Source organism: Dipodomys spectabilis, unplaced genomic scaffold, assembly GCF_019054845.1.
Source record: "Dipodomys spectabilis isolate Male_0828 unplaced genomic scaffold, ASM1905484v1 ptg000108l, whole genome shotgun sequence".
Classification (NCBI taxonomy): domain Eukaryota; kingdom Metazoa; phylum Chordata; class Mammalia; order Rodentia; family Heteromyidae; genus Dipodomys; species Dipodomys spectabilis.
In genome coordinates this window covers 10,018,104-10,043,978 of record NW_024870785.1, presented here as the reverse complement: position 1 = coordinate 10,043,978, position 25,875 = coordinate 10,018,104, and the positions used below count along the sequence as shown (strand labels likewise).

At 46.0% G+C, this 25,875-nt stretch overlaps 1 protein-coding gene and 1 pseudogene across 1 annotated transcript; one reads left to right on the top strand and one right to left on the bottom strand.

The window, feature by feature from the left end:
- On the top strand, positions 1-25,875 carry Hdc (histidine decarboxylase; the record flags this gene model as incomplete). Its single annotated transcript, XM_042687599.1, has 11 exons — positions 1-189; positions 9,387-9,500; positions 11,487-11,609; positions 12,238-12,372; positions 13,840-13,983; positions 15,495-15,561; positions 16,909-17,071; positions 17,158-17,248; positions 23,349-23,447; positions 24,610-24,711; positions 24,863-25,875. Coding segments are annotated over 11 exons (1,965 nt in total), but the record flags the coding sequence as incomplete, so codon positions are not given.
- LOC122114398 lies at positions 18,253-18,741 on the bottom strand (annotated as a pseudogene).

Genomic DNA, 25,875 nt, shown 5'->3' with positions numbered 1-25,875 from the left:
TTCTACTGTCTTCTAGGAAGGGAGATGGTGGATTACATCTGCCAGTACCTCAGCAGCGTGCGAGAGAGGCGAGTGACCCCGGATGTACAGCCCGGCTACCTGCGTGCTCAGCTGCCGGACAGAGCTCCAGAGGACCCTGACAGCTGGGACAGTATCTTCGGGGACATCGAACGAATCATCATGCCTGGAGTAAGATACAATCGCTGAGGGGGTGATTCTAGATTTAGGGGTACACAGGGTTGGGTGGTACTGAAGCAAGGCCTGTCTTTGAGTTCAGCCCGAGGTAGTAACACATCTTTATTCGCCCCCCCCCACCCCTCCCCATATCTAACCCCAACTCAGGGTAGGTGGAGGGGCAGAACTTTGGCTGGAAGTAAGTTTCTGATGTCAGAGGTAGCCTGACAACGCTTCAGCTAGACTGAAGTGTTGGGTGGGAAGCTAGGGGAGCAAAGGCTGCGACCCACAGACCTGTGGGCATCTAATGGAGTTGAGCAAGGACTGGAGATAGGGTTTTGAGAGGAAAGGACAAGTGTGGAGTGAGGCTGGAGAATGGAGGCTGGAGAAAGGAGGCTGGAGAAAAGCAGAGCCAGAGAGTCTCCTCCTCAGTGTTGGAGAGGGGTAGAAGGAGGTAGCGCATACACACGTTTCCCGCTCCAGGCACACTGAGTCATGTTAGGAGGACTCCACCAGCCCCTCCTTTCTCTGTGAGGAAACCCCTGTGTCCTTCTTGCCTGAGCAGTCTGATGTCTGAGTTGCATTTCAAGGACAGGAAAGGATTTTGCTGGAGTTGATGGGAATCGTGGTGATGGGGGAGGGCGGGGGATGCAACCTGAGCTATGGTTGGTGCGGCCAGGGACCAGTGGAAGCTGGCTGACACTGAGATTCCAGCTGGAATCTTCCATGCTGGGCTGGGCTGACTTCCTGGACCACCATGGGTGAGGAACAGCATCCCAATTTCCTTCCGACTGCACATACTCATTCGTGTCTCATCGTGATCTTTGTTTGACAGACGAGGAAACCGAGGCCCAGCGAACTTAATTGTCTTGCTCAAAAGTCATACAATTAGTACAGGATTTTGGAGGAGGCCAGTATTGTCCCCGAATGCTTGGTTTTTACTCCCCAACTTCTGTTAACTCTGTGGGGGAGTGACGGAGCACCCCCAAATTGAGCTCCAACACCACCCTGCATACGTACGCTGTTCCCCCAACTCTCCCTGCTGCACACCTGACTCGTGTGTCTTCCTAAGGCTGATGAGAGGCGTTCCTCATCTCCCACTTCCACAACTTTAGATTGAAGATGTAGCAGAATGATGCCTAGAAGCAGGGATGAGAAAAATGTCAAAATGAGGGCAGAAAAAAAAAAAAAAGAGAAAGACTGAGGGCACAAGTGGACAAAAACCAAATATTCATTTCTCCTTGAACATGGGGCCTCTTTCACAAGCATCTTTTTGAAAATGTCATAAAGTGTAATCTACTGACAGTGCTAACTGTAATCTGGAGGGACACTGGGCACCAACCGTCAGGAGAGGCAGAAAGGAGCTGATTCAGTTGATGAAGGGATCCTAGCAGTTGCTGGGGTGGGGTAGAGGTTGTGGGGTGAGGGGGGAGATGCAGGGGGGAGCTAGGGAGGATGCTGGCCAAGAAGGCTCATTTCTAGACTAAAAGGTCTGCCTGTTTTGATAAAGGCCCAGCTGGTTTATCTCATCTGCTTTATCTTGTAAGAACAGATCCTTGTCTCTTGATAGGGTGAAGCCCCTTCTCTGAGGTTTGTAAAGTACTGGAAATGAAGTGGCCGATCTCCATGTCAGCTCCCAGGCTTGGCCTAATTGCAGTTGGCCCTTTTGTAATGAGTTGAAAAGATCCTAGGATACAGACCACCCACTCAAAAAATGAACCTTGATGATAAGGAAATTTATTAGTAAAAGGAAATTTGTCAATAGCCAATTATAACCCGCTGGGACTACTCCTAGGTATCGGGAACTCAGAAGCAGCCCCTGATAGCAACCAACTGGGGTTTTTACTACTCCAATATGGGCAGGTGTGTGTGTGTGTGTGTGTCACACAAATGGAATCTTTTCAACTCTTCTGTTTTGCGAGCCAAGTGATATACAGAAGCAGAATACAGAAGCTAAATAGCTGGTTCTCAGCAAAAATAATTAAATAAGTAGGTGCCAGGCCTACCACTCAGCATAAAATCAGCTGCCCACAAACTACCTCCTGTTCTAAGTTCTTCTTTTTAGGTTTTTTTTTTTGTGTGTGTGTGAGTTTGGCTAGCAGTTTCTTGCCATGGCTTTCCAGTATCATCGCCACCCCTGCCCTGGCTTTTTAGCACTATCATGGCTCTTCTTATGCTGCTACATGCCTCCTGATACCTTAGTTCATTCCCCTATGTTTTCAAGTACAGAATGGAATCATGGACTCTTCCTCTCCTTTCTCTTCCTGAAGCAGGTGGATATATCCTGTCTTGGGTCTGTCTAAACAACTAGTAGTTTTTGTTGTTGGTGGTTTTTTTGGGGTCTGGTAGTGGGGCCTGAACTCTGGGCCTGGGCACTATCCTTCAGCTCTTCAGCTCAAGGCTAGCGCTCTACCACTTGAGCCACAGCGCCACTTCCGGCTTTTTTCTTTTTGCTTATGTGGTGCTAAGGAATCGAACCCAGGGCCTCAGGCATGCAAGGCAAGCGCTCTACCACTGAGCCACCTTCCCAGCCCTAAACAACTAGTAGTTTTAAAGCCTCTAGTTTCCTTTTTATGTAACTTACAAAAGCATTAAGGATACAGGGCCCAACAGTAAAGGCAAGCAGTAGAGTCACTAGTGGTCCTGTGATGGCTGAAACCAGGGTCATACCCAGGGGGACCCTGAGAAGTACTATTGACACCCACCTTTACTGTTTGGAAGTGCCTATTTCCACTTTTTTTTAAAAGTTACTCTTGTCTAAAGCCAAACTTTTATAAAACATTTCAGAATGGTTTGTATCGAGATAGTATTTCTCATTTAGGGCCATATAGAGCTCTCCCTACTTTATGAATACAAGGTCTAGCCCCATTCTGTTCTGTAATACTACTTTTGCCAGTGCGTCTACCTGGTGTTTAAGACTGCTATATGCCTGAGGTCCAGATTCACCTGCCTGTTCACTTTTATTTTTAAATGCTTATTCCTCATGAAAGCACAGATGCTTTAATGACAGCAGATCCCAGTATTTCTGCAGTCACCAGGAGGGGTATTAAGTCTTGCATTATTCTCTATTGTCTGGGCAGCAACCCCTCAAGTTTTTACTGTAAAGGAACACCTGGGGAAGCATACTCAGTATTACATAAAGAGTGCCTCCCTTTCCTATGAGCATTACAATCAGAAGCAACACATTTGTCCAACCCATTGGTTATCTTTACAACCACCTCAAAGTGATTAACTGTGATTCTACCCAGCAGGTTACAGAAACAGAGAAGTTTGTTAGATCCTGCAAGGCTGGGTCTTATTACTAACAATTGCAGTCAAAAAGCAAATATAACCACATGGTAAGAATAGGCAAGCTGGGCACTGGTGGATCACACCTGTAATCCTAGCTACTCAGGAGGCTGAGATCTAAGGATCATGGTTCAAAGCCAGCCTGGGCAGGAAAAAGACCTTAAGACGCTTATCTCCAATAAACCACTCAGAAAACTGGAAGTGGCACAGTAGCTCAAGTGGTAGAGTGCTTGCCTTGAACTGAAAAGCTGAGGGACAGCTCCCAGGCTCAGAGTTCAAGCCCCATGACTGACCAAAAAAGAAGGCAATACTAAACAAAACTTAAACATAACCGTTTAAAGAGAATAGCAAAGAATTTACAGCCATTGGAGGAAGATGCCTTGTAGGAAACACAGGAAAAGGTAGGAGATAGAAAGGATATGATATGTCAAGTTCACTCACATCCTTGAGACAGGGGCCAGTCTGCTGGGGCTGCTACTCCTAAACCTATCAGAAAGAAGCAGATTATTACCATACTGGAGCCAATCAAGACCATGACTATCTTGAGGATATTATTTGTTTAGTCTGTGCCTCAAAGTGCCCAAGGCCAACCGAGGGGTGTCCCTGCTCTCAATATCCTCTGTGTCTTGTGGCTCTGGTTCCTCCATGATGTGAGGGAGACTAGGTCCATTTTTTCCCTCTAATCCATAGAGCCAGGGGTCCAGTTAACTCAGAGAAGTAAGAAGGTTGGTTAGGTAGGTAGCATTTGACATGCCAGTGGGGGCAGCCTGGAACCTGTCCAGCTGTGGGAGTAGAGAGAATGTCCCACACAAATCTTAGTTTTAGCAGATCCAAAGCAACCTTCCACCAGGAAGCAGAAGCAGTCATGGGTGATGGAGTCAGGCAGGAGTCCTGTCCACTTGGTGGAGGTGTTCAGGATGACAATGTAGATTTCCCTTCAGATGACTGTCAGGCTGTCATTGGACTTTACCCAAAACGGTGGACTGTAGCAGCAGCAGCAGGGTCTCTCCACGACTTCAACAGATTGTCACACTTTGTACTGGGCTGCAAATTTCTATGTAGACTGGTTAAGAATACATTACATAGGCTTGGCAGGCTGAGGTCCCACTGATTTTAAAGACAGTTCTAGGCAGTGGCCTGGGGCAATTTACCAGGGTAACAATTAACCAGATATTTTAAAATAAAATAAAACTAGGATGTTTAGGTAGACATAGAAGGCTTGACCTGTAGCCATCTCTCACAGGTGAGGTCTTTACACTTGTATACTTGTTGCCACTGTTTTCCATTCCTTTTTTAAAAAAAATTTATCCTGCTTCATTAAAAAAAAAAGACTCTGGTCCCTTGATCTTAAAGGAGGTTAATGAGCAAAGATCCATCTTCTGTAACTTCTTCAAGCTGACTCAGGGGTGATGACCCTGTCTAGCCAGGAACCTATAATTTTAGAGATCGCAAGAATCAGATGTCATTACAAGCAGATTTTACTCCACACTGGAAATTATATACAACATTTAACTGCACAGACATTTTCTTGGCCTACAACAGTATAGCTTGCTTAGCATTCTGGTTTGCAAAAACATTTTTCTGGCTGGCTGAGGAACTTAATCTCTAGTGACCCTAACAATGCCCAAGTTACCAGTGTAGGCCTTAAAACAGATTTCAATAGGGACACAATCGCAGGTCCACAGAACTTTTCCTTTCCTGAACAAATGAATTTATGTGGATGATGCCAGTCCAAAATTCACTGCCAATTAGGGCTTTGAGCAGGATACAGGGGGGTTGGGATTATAAACTTTCCCCATTTGATAACTTTAGCTTTTTATTTATTTTTATTTTTTATTTTTTTGGGTCCAGTCGTGGAGTCTGAACTCAGCCTGGGCACTGTCCCTCAGCTCTTCAGCTCAAGGCTAGCACTCTACCACTTGAGCCACAGCACCACTTCTGGCTTTTTTCTTTTTGCTTATGTGGTGCTGAGGAATCGAACCCAGGGCCTCATGCATTCAAGGCAAGCACTCTATTACTGAGCCACCTTCCTAGCCCCAACTTTAGCCTTTTTATTACCCATTATCACAGATGAATGGCAAGTTCCTGCCCAATTATGAAGTAGACAAACATGGGCATTAGAAAGGCATGCTTACAAGCTATCTTCCTATCACCTCCCTGCTCTGAGGTTCTGATCGATTTTTGTTTTTTTTTTTTTTGGGTCCAGTCGTGGAGCCTGAACTCTGGGCTTGAGCGCTATCCCTCAGCTCTTCAGCTCAAGGCTAGCGCTCTACCACTTGAGCCACAGCGCCACTTCCGGCTTTTTTCTTTTTGCTTATGTGGTGCTGAGGAATCGAACCCAGGGCCTCATGCATGCAAGGCAAGCGCTCTACCACTGAGCCAACTTCCCAGCCCCTGATCGATTTTTGAAGGGCCAACACACAAGTGATTCTTGGATCTGACACCACTTCTGCCATCCAAGCAGTGGCTTTAATTGCCTCTGGACGCTCAATCACTTTTTTCTCAGGAGTGTCTCCTCTACATTGGGATAAATGCCCTCTTGGCATTTCCGTTGGTCAGTCACTGGACTTGAACTCAGGGCCTGTGCACTGTCACTTGGCTCTCCAACTCAAGGCTAGCACTTTGCTACTTGTAGCATCAAAGCAACTCTGCCTGCTTTTCCAGCACTCTGCTGGCCAATTAGAGAGGACAGTCTCACAGGGACCTTTCTCTGCCTGGGCTGGCTTTGAACCACAGTTTTCAGATCAGTGAGTCTTACAAAAGGCCACTTTACTCCAATTAAAAGCAACAAAGAGGGGCTGGGAAGGTGGCTCAGTGGTAGAGCGCTTGCCTTGCATGCATGCGGCCCTGGGTTTGATTCCTCAGCCCCACATAAGCAAAAAGAAAAAAGATGGAAGTGGTGCTGTGACTCAAGTGGTAGAGCGCTAGCCTTGAGCTGAAGAGCTGAGGGACAGCGCCCAGGCCCAGAGTTCAGGCCCCACGACCGGACCAAAAAAAAAAAAAAAAACCAACAAAGATAGTCACTGGAGGTAGTCTTTTAAGCATGGTCTTACATGGAACTTATTAAGAGCCAAAGCTACATCTGACAAATTCTAAGAATTTCCCATTCTTTTCTGTGGGCCTGTCTGCAATTATTACAAAAAAAAAAGAAAAAAAAAACTGCAAAGAAAACTGGGATAGCAATTAAACAATCATTTTGGTAGCTCTAATTTTTCTACTTTAAATTTTATATCCAGAAACTCATTCCTGATTAAAAAAAAAACTTTTACTAACTTTTGCTTTAACACTTTACATTTTAGCTTCCACTTTTATTTGTATTTAAAAAAAAAAACGAAACTTTGAAACACGGGGCACTAGGTACAGCCCATTTCCTCTTGGCCACTTGATTTAAAGTAGCCATTTTTTGCAGTCTGAGTTTAACCCTTAAAGAACCTTTAAACTCAAATGACAATTTTTAATGCAAAAATTACAGGCACTAGCACTGTACCAAAAATCCAGAGTTAACACCTTTTGCCTTTTTTAGAAAAGAATACATTCAATTGCAAAATAGCATTAAAATCAAATCATATTATACAGATAAACTTTTTTTTTTTTGTAGGTCTTGGGCCTGAACTGGGGGCCTGGGCACTGTCCCTCAGCTCTTCAGCTCAAGGCTTGTGCTCTACCACTTGAGCCACAGCACCACTTCTGGCCTTTTCTGCTTTATGTGGTGCTGAGGAATCAAACCCAGGGCCTCATGTATGCAAAGCAAGCACTCTACCACTGAGCCATCTTCCCAGCCCCAGATAAACTTTTTTAAATCTTTAACCTTCTTTTAAGCTTTTTAATTTTAATACATCCCAAGGGGCCTTTTTAAAAATACCAATTACATCATTTACATTTCTATCATCAGGTTTTCAGTGTCCATCTGCAAAGAGAAAAGAGACAGGATGAAGATAGGCCTCCATTTACCCACCCTACAAAATGAGTATATCCCCATCTGACTTCCAGGGTTAGATGAACTGTCTTTGTGCGATCTTATCCTTTACCATTGTGCGTGGACTCCTCACAGGGCCTGAACCACCATGTGGTCTGGCTGAGCTGCACCTTTTGCCAGATCACTCCTTATCCCTGAAAATAGATGCACAGGGTTTATGTGGGTTTTTTTCCGTCCTTACCTCTTGATCTCTAACTGAGATAAAATCCAAAGCAGTTCCAAATAGGCAGAATGGGCAATGTGATGAACAAACCCTTATAACCAAATTATTAACACGTTAGCCCCAAATTTTAGCAGTAGAAGGAAATAAGTTTCAAGTTTCCAATGCCTTTTTATTAAACCAGATTACTTAATTACAGTATAAACAGCCTTATTCATGAAAATACCAGATTTTCTAATTTTTAAATTAAAAATCCTTAAAAAAAACCCTTTTTTAACCAAAAAATTTCTTTAAAACAATGCAGCAATTCTCTACGATTTTTGGTAATATCCAAATTTTACAACAGTTTTGAAGTTTTAAACCTTACCTTCTCCATTTTTTTCTTTTTGTTGCAGCATGCTGAGTTTCTATCTTGAACCTGTTCACTTACATATGCTCTTGTGCACAAAGATCCCCAGATTCCCAAGCTACACATTTCCAAATGGCCCATGCAATCTGGGGACCCCAGCTTGCAACAAACAGGGGCTTTTTATACCCCCAAATGGGGAAAGGGGGTGCCATGCCAATGGAGTCTTTCCAACTCTGCTATGTTTTGTAAGCCAAGCAAAATACAGAAGTCGAATACAGAAGCTAAATATCTGGTTGTCAGCAAAAAAAAAAAAAAAATGTAGGCGCTAGGTCCACCACTCAGAATAGAATCATCTGCTCACAAACTACCTCCTGTTCTTAGGGGCTTTGTGAGTTTGTCTAGCAGTTTGTCCTATGGTTTCCCAGCATCATCACAACCTCTGCCCTGGCCTTTTAGCACTATCATCGCTCCTCTTACGCTGCTGAGTGCTTCATTTTGTTTACCTTAGTTCCCTTTGGGCTCTCATTTTTGGCCAATGGATCACTGGAAACTGGGTGGCTTCTTTTTTTCTCCCTGCCTGCTGCCTCCTACTCTTAAGAATAGACAGACTCCTTTTACCTTTGTGTGTGCATGTGTGTGTGCGTGCGTGCATGTGTGCATGCATGCATGCTAGTATTAGGGCTTGAACTCAGGGTCTAGGTGCTATCCTTTGGACTCTCCTGTCTGGGTTGGCTTCAAACCATGATCCTCAGATCTCAGCCTCCTGTGCAGCTAGGATGACAGGTGTGAGCCACCAACATTATGCTCATTCATCTATCTTAAAAGTGTTGGGCCACCAGGCACTGTTGGCTTATGCCTGCCATCCTAGCTACTCAGGAGGCTGAGATCTGAAGATTGCAGTTCAAAGCCAGCCCAGGCAGGAAAGTCTGTAAGACTCTTATCTCCAATGAGCCACCAGAAAACCAGAAGTGGCGCTGTGTGGCTCAAAGTGGTAGACTGCTAGCCTTGAGCAAAAAAAACTCTCAGAGACAGCACCCAGGCCCTGAGTTCAAGTCCCATGACCAACAAAAAGAAAAGTGTTGGGCCGGGTGAGGGTGGCTCATGCCTGTCATCCTAGCTACCCGGGAGGCTGAGATCTGAGGGATCTCATTTGAAGCCAGCCGGGGTAGAACAATCCTTGTGAGACTCTTCTCTCTCATAAACTATTCAAAACAGAGTCAAAAAAGTGGTGCTGTGGCTCCAGGGGTAGAGTGCTAGCCTTGAGCCCAGAGAAGCTTACGAACAGTACCCAGGCTGTACATTCAAGCCCCAGGACTGGCAAAAAGAAAAAAAAAAGTGTTAGGCCATCTCTAGAGTGGCTTCCCCTTACCAAGGAGGATCAATAGAGGAACCTGAACACCTGGCCACCGTTGCCAATTGTATGCATGTTCTGCCCCCAGGTGGTTCATTGGCAGAGTCCTCATATGCACGCTTACTACCCAGCGCTTACCTCTTGGCCATCGCTGCTGGGAGATATGCTGGCGGATGCCATCAACTGCCTGGGCTTCACCTGGGTGAGTATCTACTACAGCTCTAACTGCTGGCGGGGGCGGGGGGGGGGGACACAGCATGGAGTGGCATCCTAGGGGAGGTCATTATTTTGTCCTGATCTCTGGAAACAAGGAACAAGAACCCTAGATTTTTATTTTAACTTAATTACATTAATTAATTAATTTGGTCAGAGCTCAGGGCCTGGGCTCTTTTGCTCAAGGCTAAGCGCTCTGCCACTTTGAACCACAGAACCACTTCCGGTTTTCTGGAGCTTAATTAGAGATAAGAGCGTAATAAACTCCCTTCCGCTGGCTTAGCGTGTTCCTTCCCCTTTCCACAGCTTAGCATGCTCCTTTCCTAGGCAACACTAGGCCCATTTAGTAAAAGCAGTAAATAATCAGCCTCCAATCCTCCCCTCTTTTTCCTTGAAATGGCACTTCTTTGGGGCAACTACCTCCATTTAAGGTAGCAAGAGCCCCTTAGAGTGACCTGCAGCTGCAGGACCCCTTATCTACTACTTGGGCAGCAGCCATATACCCTAGTCTGCCATAATGAAGCCCTTGGTCCTGGCATCCACACCAGGGCCTCAGCCTCCAAGGCCCTTCTAAGCCCCTCCTAGCCTCAGTAGGTTAGGTAGGTCCCTTCAGACAATAGCCGGCACTTCCTCTCACTCCTCTCTTGTGGGAAGGGGTCTTGCCGGTCCCTTTACCAGCAATAAACCTTTTCTTTGTTCTTTGCACCTGAATGTCTGTGTGGTTTTCTAGAAAAGTCTATTATACTCTTACCTAAGAGTCTTAGGTATTTTCCTGCCCAGGCTGACTTTGAGCCACTATCCTCTGATCTCAGCCTCCTGAGCAGCTAAGATTATAGGTGTGAGCCACTGGTGCCCAATCTAGCTAAATATAAATAAGGCGTGTCAGTTGAAAATGTAAAAAAAAATATATGTTTAAAATATGAATAAAGGCAATATTCTTTAAGCGTTCTCTTTAATACAAGTGATCTTATTTAATCCTTTAGTCCTATAGAATCAAATGGCCCCATTCTGTAGATTCTGTAGGAAATTGAGGCATAAGTAACTTATCTCTCTGAGATCACAGAGTTTATAAAGACAGATGAGATTTGGTCTGAGATGTAGCTATTGCTACAGTTTGTGACCTTAACTGTACATACAGAGGGCTCTGGGCCACAACTTCCCCTGTGGGCTTGCCACTGTGTGTGTGTGTGTGAGTGAGTGTGTGTGTGTGTGTGTGTGTGTGTGTGTGAAGATCTGTCCTAAGATTACCCATGACAATTCCTGAGCTCTACCCGACATTAAATTGTGCCCCCAAACCTCCCAGAACTACTTTGCATTTCAAAGGGGAACTTTTCATAGGGTAGATGCATGGCTGGGTAGGGGAGAGTGAGCGGAGTGTTAACCATCTTTTTCCAGGAAAGAGCACCAGACTCCTTTTCATAGTGAAAACAGCCCCTGGAGCTTTAGAGTGCTCCGCAGGTGGCATGTATTTGTTTGTTTTTATTTAGTGCTGGTATTGGGGCTTGAACTCAGGACCAGGGCACTGTCCCTTAGCTTTTTCACGCATACACTCAAGCGTGGAGCTCTACCACTTCATCCACATAGCTCACAGAATTTCTTACCCCGGCTGGCTTCGAACCACAATCCTCAAATGTCAGCCTCCTGAGTAGCTAGGATGACAGGTGTGAGCCACCAGTGCCTGGCTCAGTAGGGTATTTTACAGACTTGAGAACCAAATCATCTGTAGGGTTGTTTTGCCATAGAACCCTGGAGAATCCACTTCATTGAGGGCAACATTCTTTTCCTTCCTGGCCTCTTTGGCAGGGGGTGGATAGAAGTAGGCTCTGGGCTGACATTGACCGCTTCTCTATGGACGTTCCCACTGGTACCATCTTGGCCAGGCAAGGGTGGGGACGGACCCCTGTGCTTCTGAGGCAGGTGGGGACCCGTTGGTACCATGGCGACTGTGCAGATGACATTCCTTTCCCTGTCCCAGGCTTCCAGTCCTGCCTGCACGGAGCTGGAGATGAACGTGATGGACTGGCTGGCGAAGATGCTAGGACTCCCAGATCACTTCCTGCACCACCATCCTGGGAGCCAGGGGGGAGGCGTCCTGCAGGTGTCTTTGGTGACAAACTTCCATCTCATACAAGGGCTAAGCAATGGAAGAAAAGCCAACCCTGTCCCCAGCGGGGATGGTCAATCCCATCCCTACCATTGTCAGAGCTTGGACCTCTGCCCCACTCCTCCTTTGACTTCTTTCCCTCTTTCTTTGTGTCACTACTAGGATTTGAACTCAGGGCCTCTCTTCTTTGCTTGGCTTTTTTTTTTTTGCTCATAGATAGCATGCTACCACTTGAACCTCATTCTACTTATGGCCTTTTGGTGGTTAATTATAGATAAGAGTCTCATAGATTTTTTTTTTCTTCCCTGAGCTGGCTTTGAACCTCAATTATCAAGTCTCAGCCTCCTCTTGAGTAGCTAGAAATATATATATATATATATATATATATATATATACATATATATATATATTAGCACCTATATATATATATGTATATATAGCACCTTTCAAGAGGAACTTTTAGGAGAGAATTTCTGTGTTTCCTTCACACACACACACACACACACACACACACACACACACACACACACACACACACACTATCGAAGCCAGGGGATTTGGAGGAGGATATAGAAAGGCCACCATTGGTAATCCCATTTGGTAATCCCTGGTAATCCCACAGAGCACAGTCAGTGAGTCTACTTTGGTCGCTTTGCTGGCAGCGAGGAAGAACAAAATCCTAGAAATGAAATCTTCTGAGCCGGATGCTGACGAGTCTTCTCTGAATGCCCGTCTTGTTGCCTATGCCTCGGATCAGGTGAGTATTTTGACATCGGACAGGGGTTCAGGGCGGCTCAGGCCTGGAAGTTGGACTCTAGGAACTAAAGTGCAAACCAATTTTTATTTTAGTTTATTAAAAGTCTTTTAGGGCTGGGAAGGTGGCTCAGTGGTAGAGCGCTTGCCTTGCATGCATGAGGCCCTGGGTTCCATTCCTCAGCACCACATAAGTAAAAAGAAAAAAGCCGGAAGTGGCGCTGTGGCTCAAGGGGTAGAGCGCTCGCCTTGAGCTGAAGAGCTGAGGGACAGTGCCCAGGCCCAGAGTTCAGGCCCACAACCGGACCAAAAAAAAAAAAGTTTTTAAAATTGTTATGATAAAGGTGATGTACAGAGGGATTACAGTTATGAAGTTAGGTAAAGAGTACATTTCTTTTTGGACAATGTCACCTTTCCCTCACTGATAGCCAATTTTTAAATGTTTGTTTTTGATTCCCTTCCTCTCATTTTTCCAACTATTTCTGGGTGAGTTCATTTCTGGATGACTTCTCTTTCTTTCTTTCTTTCTTCCTTCCTTCCTTCTTCCCTCCCTCCCTCCCTCCATTCCTCCCCCTTCCTCCATCCCCCACCGCTTTCTTTCTTTCTCCTTCCTTCCTTCCTTCCTTCCTTCCTTCCTTCCTTCCTTCCTTCCTTCCTTCCTTCCTTCCTTCCCTCCCTCCCTCCCTCCCTCCCTCCCTCCTTTCTTCTTTCTCTTTCTTTCTTTCTTTCTTTCCCAGTCCTGGGGCTTGAACTCAGGACCTGGGCACTGTCCTTGAGCTTCTTTTGCTCATGGTTAGCACTCTACCACTTGAGCCACAATGCCACTTCTGGCCTTTTCCATTTATGTCATATTGAGGAATTGAACCCATGGCTTCGTGGTGCTAGGCAAACACTCTACCACTAAACCACATTCCCTGGCTGGTTTTTTAATACTGTACTGAGGTTTTTGAGCTCAGGATCTCATGCTTGCTAGGCATTGGGGTTTCCAGCCCTTTTTATTTCTGTTATTTTTCAGATTGGCTCTTGCTTTGTTGGCCTGGGGCCAGCTTTGGACCATGATCCTGCTATTTACACATCTGGGATTACAGATGTGTGCACCCAGTTTATTTGTTGAGATAGAGTCTCAGATTTTTTTTTTTTTTGGTTGTTTATGGGGCTTGAACTCTTGGCCTGGGCACTGTCAGCTCATGGTTAGCATTCTACCACTTGAGCCATAGTACCACTTCTGGTTTTCTGGTGGCTTACTAGAGATTAGAGTCTTATGGACTTTTCCTGCCTGCTCCGGTTTTGAACGGCAATCCTCAGCTTTCTGAGTAGCTGGGATTACAGGTATGAGCCACCAGTCCCTGGCTATTTTTTTTTTTTTTTTTACCTAGGCTACCCAGGAGCTGAGATGATAGATGTAAAGCCGGTCCTGTCTTGGCTGTCCAGGATGATGCTTGGCTAACAGCTTTGCATGGCTCCCTTTTAGGCTCATTCCTCAGTAGAGAAGGCTGGTTTGATTTCCCTGGTGAAGGTGAAATTTCTGCCTGTGGATGATAACTTCTCGCTCCGAGGGGAAGTACTGCAGAAAGCCCTGGAGGAAGACAAACAGCGGGGCTTGGTGCCTGTCTTTGTAAGTCAATACATGTCTCTGAAATGACAATGATAGAACCTGGCTGGGAGCAAGGGATTTTGGAAGAGCCCCGGTAAGTACCATGCTGCAAACAGAGACGGAAAGATTCTTAAATATAATGTTTTATGAGCTTCCTTTTTTTTTTTTTTTTTGGGTTGGTCATGGGGCTTGAACCCCCTTCCACTCAAGCCACAACTCTACTTCCAGTTTTCTACTGGTTAATTGGAGATAAGAGTTCATAGATGCCAGGCGCCATAACATAGCAAGGAATAGCAACTTATAAGTCACAAAACAGCCAACTTGCCAGTGGCTCCCACCTGTCATACTAGCTACTCAGAAGCCTGAGATCTGAGGATTGCGGTTCAAAGCCAGCCCAGGCAGGAAAGTCTGTGAGACTCTTATCTCCAATAAACCACTAGAAAACCAGAAGTGGCGCTGTGGTTCAAGTGGTAGAGCGCTCGCCTTGAGCTGAAGAGCACAGGGATAGTGCCCAAGCCCAGAGTTCAAGCCCCACGACTGACACACACACACACACACACACACAAAAGAGTCTCGTAGACCTTCTTGACCCAGATGGCTTTGAACTGGGATCCTTGGATCTCACCCTCCTAAGCAGCTAGGATGACAGGTGTGAGTCACTGGTGCCCGGCTATGAGTCCTTTCTTTCTTCCTTTCTTTTTCCTTTCTCTTGGTACTGGTCAAAAAAGTCAAAAAGGTAAAAAAAAAAAGCTATCCCTTAGCTTTTTCACTCAAGGCTGACACTGTACCACTTGAGCCACAGCTCCACTTGTGGCTTTTTGGTGATTAATTGGAGATAAGAGTCTCATGGTCTTTCCTGCCTGGGCTGGCTTTGAACCTTGATCCTCAGACCTCAGCCTCTTGAGTAGCTAGGATTACAGGTGGGAGCCACTGGCAAATTGGCTGTTTTATGACTTAGTTGCTATTCCTTGCTACGTTATGAAATAAAATTTGTGGTTTATATCCAGCACTAAAAAGAAATGGAATAGAAAGAATTGAAGTTCATTCATATAACCACACTTTTATTTCAAACACATACATACATATACACGTGTGTGTGTGTGTGTGTGTGTGTGTGTGTGTGTGTGGACTAGGTTGTGATCTAAAATGTATTTATTATCATGGGTGATGGTAAAATAAAGTTTTACCGATGTCTGTGATAGGTAATGATTGTGGCAAAGTCATTTTTGTTTTGTTTTGTCGGTTGTAGGGCTTGAACTCTGGGCCTGGGCGCTGTCCCTGAGCTCTTCAGCTCAAGGCTAGCGCTCTACCACTTGAGCCACAGCGCCACTTCCGGTTTTCTGGTGGTTAATTGGAGATAAGAGTCTCATGGACTTCCCTGCCTAGGCTGGGTTCAAACCATGATCCTCAGATCTCAGCCTCCTGAGTAGCTAGGATTACAGATATGAGCCACTGGTGGCAAAGTCATTTCTTTTGGGCCCAGTGTTTCCATGAGGCAGTGTTCCCATGCTCATTGCTTTATTTCCCTGCAGGTTTGTGCAACACTAGGGACCACCGGGGTCTGTGCATTTGACTGCCTGTCCGAACTGGGCCCCATCTGTAAGTATCTGGCTACAATGACAAGAGATATATTTTGAAATGTTTCTTAATACAAGAACCTGAAACTAGCTCAGTAGGATTATTTTTCCTCACCTTTTCAGTCAATTCAGAGATATGGGAAGAATCCTCAAAGGTTACCAGGGCCTCTTCCGGGCAGCTCAGGTCACAGGACTTTTACCAGTGGTATAGCATGATCTAGAACTACGGTGTTCTGCATTGTCTCCCAGAAGGCCATAGGGAAAGCCCGTGTCCGTCAGCTTCCCATCACTATAACTAATACCTGAGATCATGAGCTTGTGAAGAATCAAGGTTTATGTTGGCTTTTAATTTGGAGGTTTCAGTGGACTGTCACTTTGGAGCTTGTAGAAAAGCAGTATATCATGGAGGGAACCTGTGGTGAAATACAACCACTCCCTTTATCACGGAGAGAGGAGAACATTAGGGTCATTCCATCCTCTTCAATGCCTTCTGCCATGATCTAAAGACCTCCCACAAGGCCCCACCCCTTAAAGGATCCCTCCCAATAGTACCACCCTGTGATCATGCCTTTAACACATAAGCCTTGTGGGACATGAAAAATCCAAATTAGCTGGGTGCTGGTGGCTCACGCCTGTAATCTTAGTTACTCAGGAAGCTGAGGTCTGAGGATCTTGGTTCGAAGCCAGCCTGGGCAGGAAATTCTGTGAGATTCTTACCTCCACCAGAAAAAAAAAAAAAATGCGGGAAGTGGAGCTGTGGCTCAAGTGCTAGAACTCTAGCCTTGAGCACAAAGGCTCAGAGACAGGACCCAGGCCTGGAGTTCATGTCTCAGGACCAGCACAAAACAAACAATAGCAGAGGAATTTCAGATGTTTGTCATTTGAAGGTTTTGTCTTAACTTGGATGTGGCCATTTACGTACAGCAGCGGGCAGTATCTAAAGCACAGGATGAATGAAGCACAAGGAAATCGTTTTCTGTTCTGTTTCAGAAAAGAAGAAGAGAAGGGCAGGTGGGAGGGTGGGTTGGGGGGGTCACGGGGGAAACAACCTGAGAGATAGAAGCAGACACGAAACCCAAACCCCCTTGCCTCATCCCCAAGTGACAAACCCAGTAGAGCAGACAGACAGACATCTGTCTGTCATATTAGATGCATGCACGCTGCTTTCTGGACCGGTGGGCAGTTGGGTTTTGAGGCTGGGAATATTTTAGGTTAGCCAGGGAGAGGAAAAAGAGGAGAAACACCAGGGTGAAGTTTCAGTAGATTAACTCCCCCCTTCCCCACCTCCCCCCGCGGCTCATCCAGCTCATCCTGATGGCCATTTCCCCAGCATGCCACACCTTTAAGCAGGTGACCGTTGCTTCCTCAGGTGCCAGGGAGGGGCTGTGGCTCCACATCGATGCTGCTTATGCAGGCACGGCCTTCCTGTGCCCCGAGTTCCGGGACTTCCTGAAGGGCATCGAGTATGCAGACTCCTTCACCTTCAATCCATCCAAGTGGATGATGGTGCACTTTGACTGCACCGGCCTCTGGTGAGTGCAGCAGCCACGTCCAGGTGGGACCACTTCGCTTCCTTGAGACACCTGAGCCACTAATATACCATCTGGAAAACCCACAGGGTGAAGGACAAGTACAAGCTGCAACAGACCTTCAGCGTGAACCCTGTCTACCTCAGGCATGCTAACTCAGGTGCCGCCACTGACTTCATGGTGAGTGGCCACGAGGGGGCGCCCTGGGGTCTCTTTGCAGAAGGCAGCATGAGACTTTTTTTTTTTCCCTTATGTAACTCCACAGTTGATTTTGAAGACAATCTTTTCTGAAATATCCTTCTGGTGTGAGGGGAGCTAATTGATGGCGTACCAAAGTTACCTGTTGGCCTGAGCGTGACTAAGTACTGATAAAAGAGTAATCACTAACATATCCTTACAGCACACCAATGTAATGAGACTCTGCAGGTTTTAAAACTTTTCACATCTGGTCATTTCTTTTGGACCCTTGATGAGTTGCAGGTGTATGGAAAACCTACTCCCTACTGGCCGAAGGTAACCTGCGTACAAGTGTACTTCCGATATAGAATTCAATTCTTAAAGGAGGCAAAGTGGCTCAAATGGGAGGAAATACTCTTACACCCATGAACTGAACTAGACACAAAGCAACAAGCAGTAAAAAGGCTAAAGAGTTATTTCACCAATCCAATCTTCCTTATTTTGTGTTGTTATCCTGAGGCAAGCTATCACCCAGGCTGGCTTGAACTTACGATCTTCCTGCCCCAGCTTCCCTGTGCTGGACTTACATGTACCCCCTGCCTTGCTTCTGTCTTAAACATGTAAATGTGTACTGTGAGTAAACTGATCTAGAACATTTCTCCGGTAGGCAGAGGAGCTGCTATCAGTAGAGCTAGGGAGCAATGGCACTACATTGCTAGGCAGGCAACATGCCAGGTAGACCAAACTGTCCAGGTCTTCCAGAGCTCAGTCATTATTAACTCACTGAGTTGTATTTTGTTCTCCTATATTTGCTTGTTCCACTGTTTTGTAATCAGCAAAGTGAGAAGTTCAACTAGTCAACTAATTTCCTCAAACCCAACCTTTTTATTCTTGGGTAAATAAAACTAATTGTCACCTACAATTATTTTGAAGAAAGAGTAAGTCAGCAGTAAGTCAGAAACAACAGGGGCTGGGGCTAAGGAACACCACTATACTTACGCACAGGATTAGTGGGGTGAGTCGCTGGCTTGGCTGTGGGCAGTGCTGGCCTGGTGGGTCTTCTCTAGGAAGGCCCTGCAGCACCGGAGACACTGCTGGTACGCCAGCTGGAAGTCAAGAGTCCTTTCCATAATAGGGCTCTTCAGTAATGAGTTGTTTGTGTGGATCATAGCTCCCAAGCAGTTCGATGTTAGCTTTGCAGTTTTTGACTTGGTTACTTTTTCTACTCAGATCTCTCAGGTTGCGTTCATCCATACACAGTATGTAAGCCAATGTGGCGAAGTCTTCTTTGAGGATGACACGCTTCCTCATGCAGCTCTGCCCTCCATAGTCAGGGGGATTTCCCACTTCATTCATGTCCATCCTCCAACCATCTGAAACATGTTGGTCAGCCACAGGTTTTCTGAAAACTGCTTCTGCAATGGGGTGACTGGCAAATGTTACCCAGACACACGAAGAGCACGGACTTGTGACTGCGTTCCGCCATCTTCCCGGGTGCTCGCTGGCGCCTAAACTCTGTGAGACTCTTATCTCCAACTAACCACCAAAAAGCCAAAAGTAGAGCAGTGGTTCAAGTAGTACAGCCCTAGCCTTGAACAAAAAATATCTTAGGGACAGTGCTCAGACCCTGAGTTCAGGGGTGTACACACACACACACACACACACACACACACACACACAAGCATTTAGGTGCTAAGACAAGACCCATCTTTCAATTTATGCTCCCTCATTAACTCCCAGTCGTGGGGCTTGAACTCAGGGCCTGGGCACTGTCCCTGAGCTTCTTTTGCTCAAGGCTAGCACTCTACCACTTACTTGAGCTACAGCCTCACTTCGGGCCATTTCTGTGTATGTAGTACTGAGGAATCAAACCTATAGTTTCACAATGCCCTCTACCACTAAGCCACTTTCCCAGCCCTTCCTTTACTATCTTATGTGGCCTTAAACCAAGTAACTTATATTCTGTGTCTAGTTTTCCTCTCCTGGCTTCTTAGTCTCACTGTAAGAATTGAATAAATCCACACTTTGAAGCTCGGAGAGCAATACCTGATGTCTGTAAGGGTCACCCTGGGTGGGGAGATGATTTCTGTCTTAGTTCCTTCAACTGTTCAAGTGGCTTGCCCTTCTAGGGCTAAGATGATAGCGCCATCATCAACCCATTAGACCAGCTCACTCTTGACTAAGATTCATTCTGGAAGTCAATGAAGATTGGGGAACAATGGTTCTTTTATCTCCATTGTCTTTGCTGGTAGGTGTTTCAGAATAATTTTAAGTGAAAAATTAAAAACAATTCCACAGCAGCTATTTTCTTCTCCTTCCTTCCTTCCTTCCTTCCTTCCTTCCTTCCTTCCTTCCTTCCTTCTTTCCTTTCCTTTCCTTTTTTTTTTTTTTTTTGGTCAATGATGGGGCTTGAACTTTGGGCCTGGGCGCTTTCCCTGAGCTTTTCAGCTCAAGGCAAGTGCTCTACCACTTGAGCCACAGCGCCACTTCCGGTTTTCTGGTGGTTTATTGGAGATAAGAGCCTCATTGATTTTCCTGCCCAGGCTGGCTTTGAACCATGATTCTCAGATCTCAGCCTCCCGAGTCACTAGGATTACAGGTGTGAGCCACTGGTTCCCAGCACACCACCTATTTCTTAGGGTTAACTTTTGTTCCTGAGCATGAAATGATGCCCATTTTCCTTTTAGAAACAAATTTGAATGGTTCATAACCTTAAAGGGTTTATCTTTGCCCTTGCCCATTTAGAATTTCGGGCTCACTTGATTGTGCATTTACCACACCATCTCAAGAACTCCCTGTGGTTCATTCTCATCCAGGTGAACATTATTTTAACAGTGTGTTTTATTTTTCAGGTAACCTATAAAGACATTAAATGAGGGCTGGGCATAGTGGTGCATTTCCATAATCCTAGCACTCAGGAGGCTGAGGTAGGGAGGATCACAAATGTGAGGCCGGTTGGACAACCTAGTGAAATCATGTTACAAAAAAAAGAAAAAGAACATTAAATTTACCCAGTATTGGTCTGAGGAAGCCATAGCATTTTTGCTGCTGTATCCAAGTGCTGCTTTATACATATCCTTTTCCATCTCTAATCCTGTAGATTGATACTTCAGGTCAATGAAGAAACTTTTAGAACAATGGAACCACCTTTATTGTGATCCTGGTTCCTCATGGCTACTTTGACCCATGCCCAAAGTGCGCTTTCTCTCTCTCTCTGTCTCTGTCTCTCTGTCTCTCTGTCTCTGTCTGTCTGTCTGTCTGTCTCTCTCCCTTTGCAGCAGTTTTAAGCAGAATGTAGGCCCTCCCTGCTCTGAGAGCAAAAGGGCCAGTTTCAGGAGCTTAGTTTCTGGGCTTCACCAGACACCTAAAATCAAGGGTCAGTTTCTCTGCCATCAACCAAGCTCCCCTCCGCTCTACCCCATTCCTCTTCAACAGTACAAAGAGCTCAAATAGTGGAGGACTCCCATGAAGCCTTGGAAGGACACAGAGGAGTGTGGGCAGCATCTCAGATTAAACAAAACCATGTCTGCCTGCGTCAGCCCAAATTGCCTGATCAATGGCAACAGTGGCCAGGACCAGGCTTGAATAGTTGGGTCAGAACAGAGACAAGAAAAGCAAAACTGGGCAAAGACGATTGCGAAGGGATCAACATTAACACCCTCCCTGCCTCTTCCTGCTAATTTGCTGGTGAAATAGAGTTGCCAGTTTGCCCCAAAACAGAAAGCATTTGAGACAACTCTGAACAGGATTTTTCTTGAGTGCCCTTTGGACAGACAAGAAATAGAGATTTATTTATTCCTGGTTCCAGGGATTTACTTTTCAGGTTTTGACGCCCTCTGCTGGCTGGTGGAAGTCTGGCAGCTGGACCTTACTGTACAGAGTTTTGCTGAGTGACTGATCAAAGTATCAGTAACTTCATGCAGGAGAAATATTATCCATCAACGCAGAAATATTCTCCATCCCTTCTGTGTTTGGCTCAGCAAAACTGCAGTAAAAGATGAGGACGTTAGTGAGGATTTGGTAATCTGGTAGATGGGCAGATAAATATTTGTCAGGACAAATATTTACTCTTAGGTGCTTTCTGACAACTGGAAGGAGAGAAATGATTGGAAACCACTCATCTGAATAGCTGCAAATGTTCTGTTCTGTTTTCATATTTGAGAAACTGGGAAATTTCAGATCTATGGTTAACCACAACGTTGAACTTTAAGCTCAAGTTGAATTTGGTATTTGGTCATCAGAACAAAGGGTCAATCTTGGGTCTAACCAAGGCACTGAATTGGAGAATTATTTGAAATTAAGGCTTGAGTGTCCCAAGAATCTCATTAGGAAAAATAAGGATAATGTTGGCTGGGGCATAGCGTAAAACACTGGTTTAGCAAGCCCAAATTCGACTCCCACTACCACCCCCAAAAACAATTGAACAGATGAGAACAAAAGACAAGGCCCTGTGATTAAATAAAGGGTCTTCTTGGTGCTAGTCATATGAGCTGTAGCTCATATGGTTTAGTATCTGAAAAGCAAATAGTTGCTCATGGACAACTTGTCTGAGTTCCTTTATGCTTGGTCCATACCATGCTCTGGGAGATAAGTTCTGAGTCACAGATAAGCCACTGAGGTCCTGGGGCTTTTTTGGTTATGGGGCTTGAACTCAGGTCCTGGGTATTGTCCCTGAGCTCTTTTGGTTCAAGGCTAGCGCTCTACCACTTTGAGCCACATTGTCACTTCCAGTTTTCTGGTAGTTAATTGGAGATATGAGTCTCACGGACTTTTCTGCCTGGGCTGGCTTTGAACTGCAATCTTCAGATCTCAGCCTCCTGAGTAACTAGGGATTACAGGCATGAGCCACAGCTCCTGACATAAGTCACATCTATTGTTTGTGGCACGGGTGAGCGGAGAAATTTAGCTTTTCAGGGGCTTATTGTCTGAGTTCTTGACTACTATAATTTATTTTTTCTTTTTCTTTTTTGTGCTGATATAGGGGCTTGAACTCAGGGCCTGGGTTAGCTTTTTTTTTCCCCTCCATTCAAAGCTAGCACTCTACCACTTGAGCTACAGCTCTGCTTCCAGCTTTTCTTTTTTGCTGGTTAATTGGAGATAAAGAGTCTTGAGGACTTCCCTGTCTGAGCTAGACTCAAACTTGATCTTCAGATCTCAGCCTCCTGAGTAGCTAGGATTCTAGGCATGACTCACCAGTGCCTAGTTGACTCCCATACTTTCAATTATACATTTTTGTGGCAATAGAAATTTTATTTTATATATTTTTGTGCTGGTACCAAGACTTGAAGTAAGGGCCTTGAGCTCTTGCTTGGCTTTTTTTGCTTACAGCTAATGCTATACCACTTAAGCTACATTTTCACTTCCCACATTTTGCTGGTTAATTGTAAATAGGAGTGTCTTGAGTGTAATCTGCCTGGGCTGACTTGAACCGTCATCCTCAAATCTCAGCCTCCGAAGTAGCTAGGATTTACAAGTGTGAGCCACCAGCGTCTGGCTAGAAACAGTTTTAGTTTTTGCTCTTTAAGACACTTAAAACACACTTTACGGGGCTGGGAAGGTGGCTCAGTGGTAGAGCGCTTGCCTTGCATGCATGAGGTCCTGGGTTCAATTCCTCAGCACCACATAAGCAGCAAAAGCCACAAGTGGTGCTGTGGCTCAAATGGTAGAGCGCTAGTCTTGAGCTGAAGAGCTGAAGGACAGTGCCCAGGCCCAGAGTTCAAGCCCCATGACCGACAAAAAACAAAACAAAACCCCCCATACTTTATAATAATAATAATAAAAAAGATGTATTGCCTCTCTCTTAAATTTCTGGGCGGGGGTAAAATGTGAAGCATCCATTTCAGCAAAGTACTTTTCTCATTGGTTCAAATTCATAGACTTGGTTTTCTACTTGGCCTGCTGTTGGTCAAGGGAGTCCTGGCTACCTTTATAGCAGAGCATCCTTTAGGTAAGATGCTGTGGCTTGTTCCTTAGCAACGGCTCAGGAGCTATAGCAACAGTGTCCATCTCTGGAGGGCTGGACAGTCAGCAGAGAATGCCCAGGAGTGCCTAAGGGAATTGAACGGCCTTGTCTCTAACCCAGCACTGTGTTCTTTGGTTCCAGCACTGGCAGATTCCTCTGAGCCGACGGTTTCGCTCTATTAAGCTCTGGTTTGTGATTCGCTCTTTTGGGGTGAAGAATCTTCAAGCGCACGTCAGACATGTATGTAGCCTGCACACTGCGGGGTGGAGCCCGAGTGGCTCTCTGTTCTCATGGGGAAGAAGTCTTGTCTCTATTTTGTAGACCTGCTCAAGGGACTCTCCGAGCCTGGCTCAATTATAGAGGAGCTCCTGGGATTTCATTATTCAAGATCACTTTCCAGTGGGCTGGGAAGGTAGCTCAGTGGTAGAGTGCTTGCCTTGCATGCCTGAGGCCCTGGGTTCGATTCCTCAGCACCACATAAACAGAAAAAGCCAGATGTGGTGCTGTGGCTGAAGTGGTAGAGTGCTAGCCTTGAGCAAAAGAAGCTCAGGGACAGTGTCCAGGCCCTGAGTTCAAGCCCCAGAACCTAGATCTTCAGATTGTAGCCTCCTGAGTAGCTAGGATTACAGGTATCAGCCACCAGCCTCCAGCTCAGAATATGTGCTTTGCCCCAAGCTGAAACTTTAGTACCTATCAACCAGGTACAAAGGCGCTTCCGTAGTGTAGATGATGTGTAGCAGTAAGTTCTCTGTGGAATATCAGAAAGAAGGGGATGAAAGGGCATTTTAGGTACCAGATGGGGAGAGATTGTCTAGGCAAGGGAAACATAGCTTAAGATATGGAAGATTGTGAAAGCCCACCATGACTTTATCTCCATGAGCAACAATGTTTCCTTTGAGGCAGAGACAGCCTGTGTAAGGCTCCTGGCTGGGAAAAAGGAACAGAGGGCTGAGCTTGGAGCCTCCTTTGTTCCTTGGCCAGTGGAGAGGCTGTGGAGTTAGGATAAGAGGCTGTGTGTCTGAGTCACCAAGCTTATGGCTTTTGGGTTCTGAGGTTTTAAGATACGAGTTCACCAGGCAAGAGAGGCACTGGATTTGAAGGCAGCCTGGGGAAGTTTAGCCTGGGAGAGTCTGATCTCCAATTATCCACCAAAAAAGGTTGACAGTGGAGCTGTGGCTCAAGTGGTAGAGTGCTAGCCTTGAGCAGAAAAGCGAAGGGACAGTGCCCAGAGCCTGAGTTCAAGCCCCAGTGATGGCACCAAAAACAAACAAACGAAAAGGACAGAAGCCACTCAACTATGGTTTTAACCATTCACGAAGCGTACACCTTTAGGAAGAGTTGGTCCTTTGCTTGGTGATTCATCTGTTTTTGTTTTTGTTGTTTCCTGTATTCACAACCCCAGGGTACTGAAATGGCTAAGTATTTCGAATCTCTAGTCAGAAACGACCCTTTCTTTGAAATTCCTGCCAAGAGACACCTGGGCCTGGTGGTTTTCCGTCTAAAGGTAAGACCATCGGAAGGCCCCAGGAAGGCCAGCACCCACCAGTGTTTGCCGGTGGGTTGTATCTCTTGAACCACCCAAATGCGTGAGCTGTGGGGGAATCCATCCAGAGGAGGTGGATGCAAATTTTACTTCTTTTCAATCCCCCAAACAGGGTCCTAATTGTCTCACAGAAAGTGTGCTGAAGGAAATAGCCAAAACCGGCCAGCTCTTCCTCATCCCTGCCGTGATCCAGGACAAGCTGATCATCCGTTTCACTGTGACATCCCAATTTACCACCAAGGATGACATCCTGAGAGACTGGAACCTCATCTCTGATGCAGCCACATGCGTCCTGAGTCAGCACTGTACTTCCCAACCAATCCCGCAGGCTAGGAGCCTCATCCCTCCAATCAGGGGCCCCAAAGCCTTGGCCAATGGGATGTCTCTTCCATCTGCCAACGAGGGAGGGGATGACCCTGCCCAGGCCAGGAAGATCATCAAGCAGCCACAGCGTGGGGGAGCCTGTCCTGCGCAGAAAGAAGATCCTGATACCTGGCTGGACCCACTGGATGACTGCTTTGAAGACGAGGACCTGGGGGTCCCCAAGCACAAGCTGTCATCCTTCCTGTTCAGTTATCTGAGCGTGCAGAATAAGAAGAAGACGGTGCGATCTCTCAGCTGCAACAGTATGCCGACGAATGCTCAGAAATCACCGTCTGCAGATGGTTCTGGAAAGAGTGGGAGCTCCTCCCGGGTGAGGATCTTTTCCAGGTTTCCCGAAGAGATGATGCTGCTGAAGAAGAGTGCCTTCAAGAAGCTCATCAAGTTCTACAGCGTCCCTAGCTTCCCTGAATGCAGTTCCCAGTGTGGGCTGCACCTGCCCTGCTGCGCCCTGGAAGCCATGGTCTAAACGCCTGGCCTCCCGCTACATGCCAAACAATGTGTCTCAAAGGTTCGCACAGCTTTGTGTCCCTTCTGTGTGTGCATTTTCCCTGGGAAGGAATTCATTACGTTTGATAAAGATTCTCAGAGTGGGTTCATGACCCACCAGGAGATATCAATGGAGCCTGGAAGCCAGGATGATCCAGAAGGTTCCAGCCCCTCATCAGACAGAAAGAGCTGGAGGGAAACGTCCTGACAGGCAGCTTCTGTGATTCAGCTTGTGAAATGAAATAGAATGTCAAA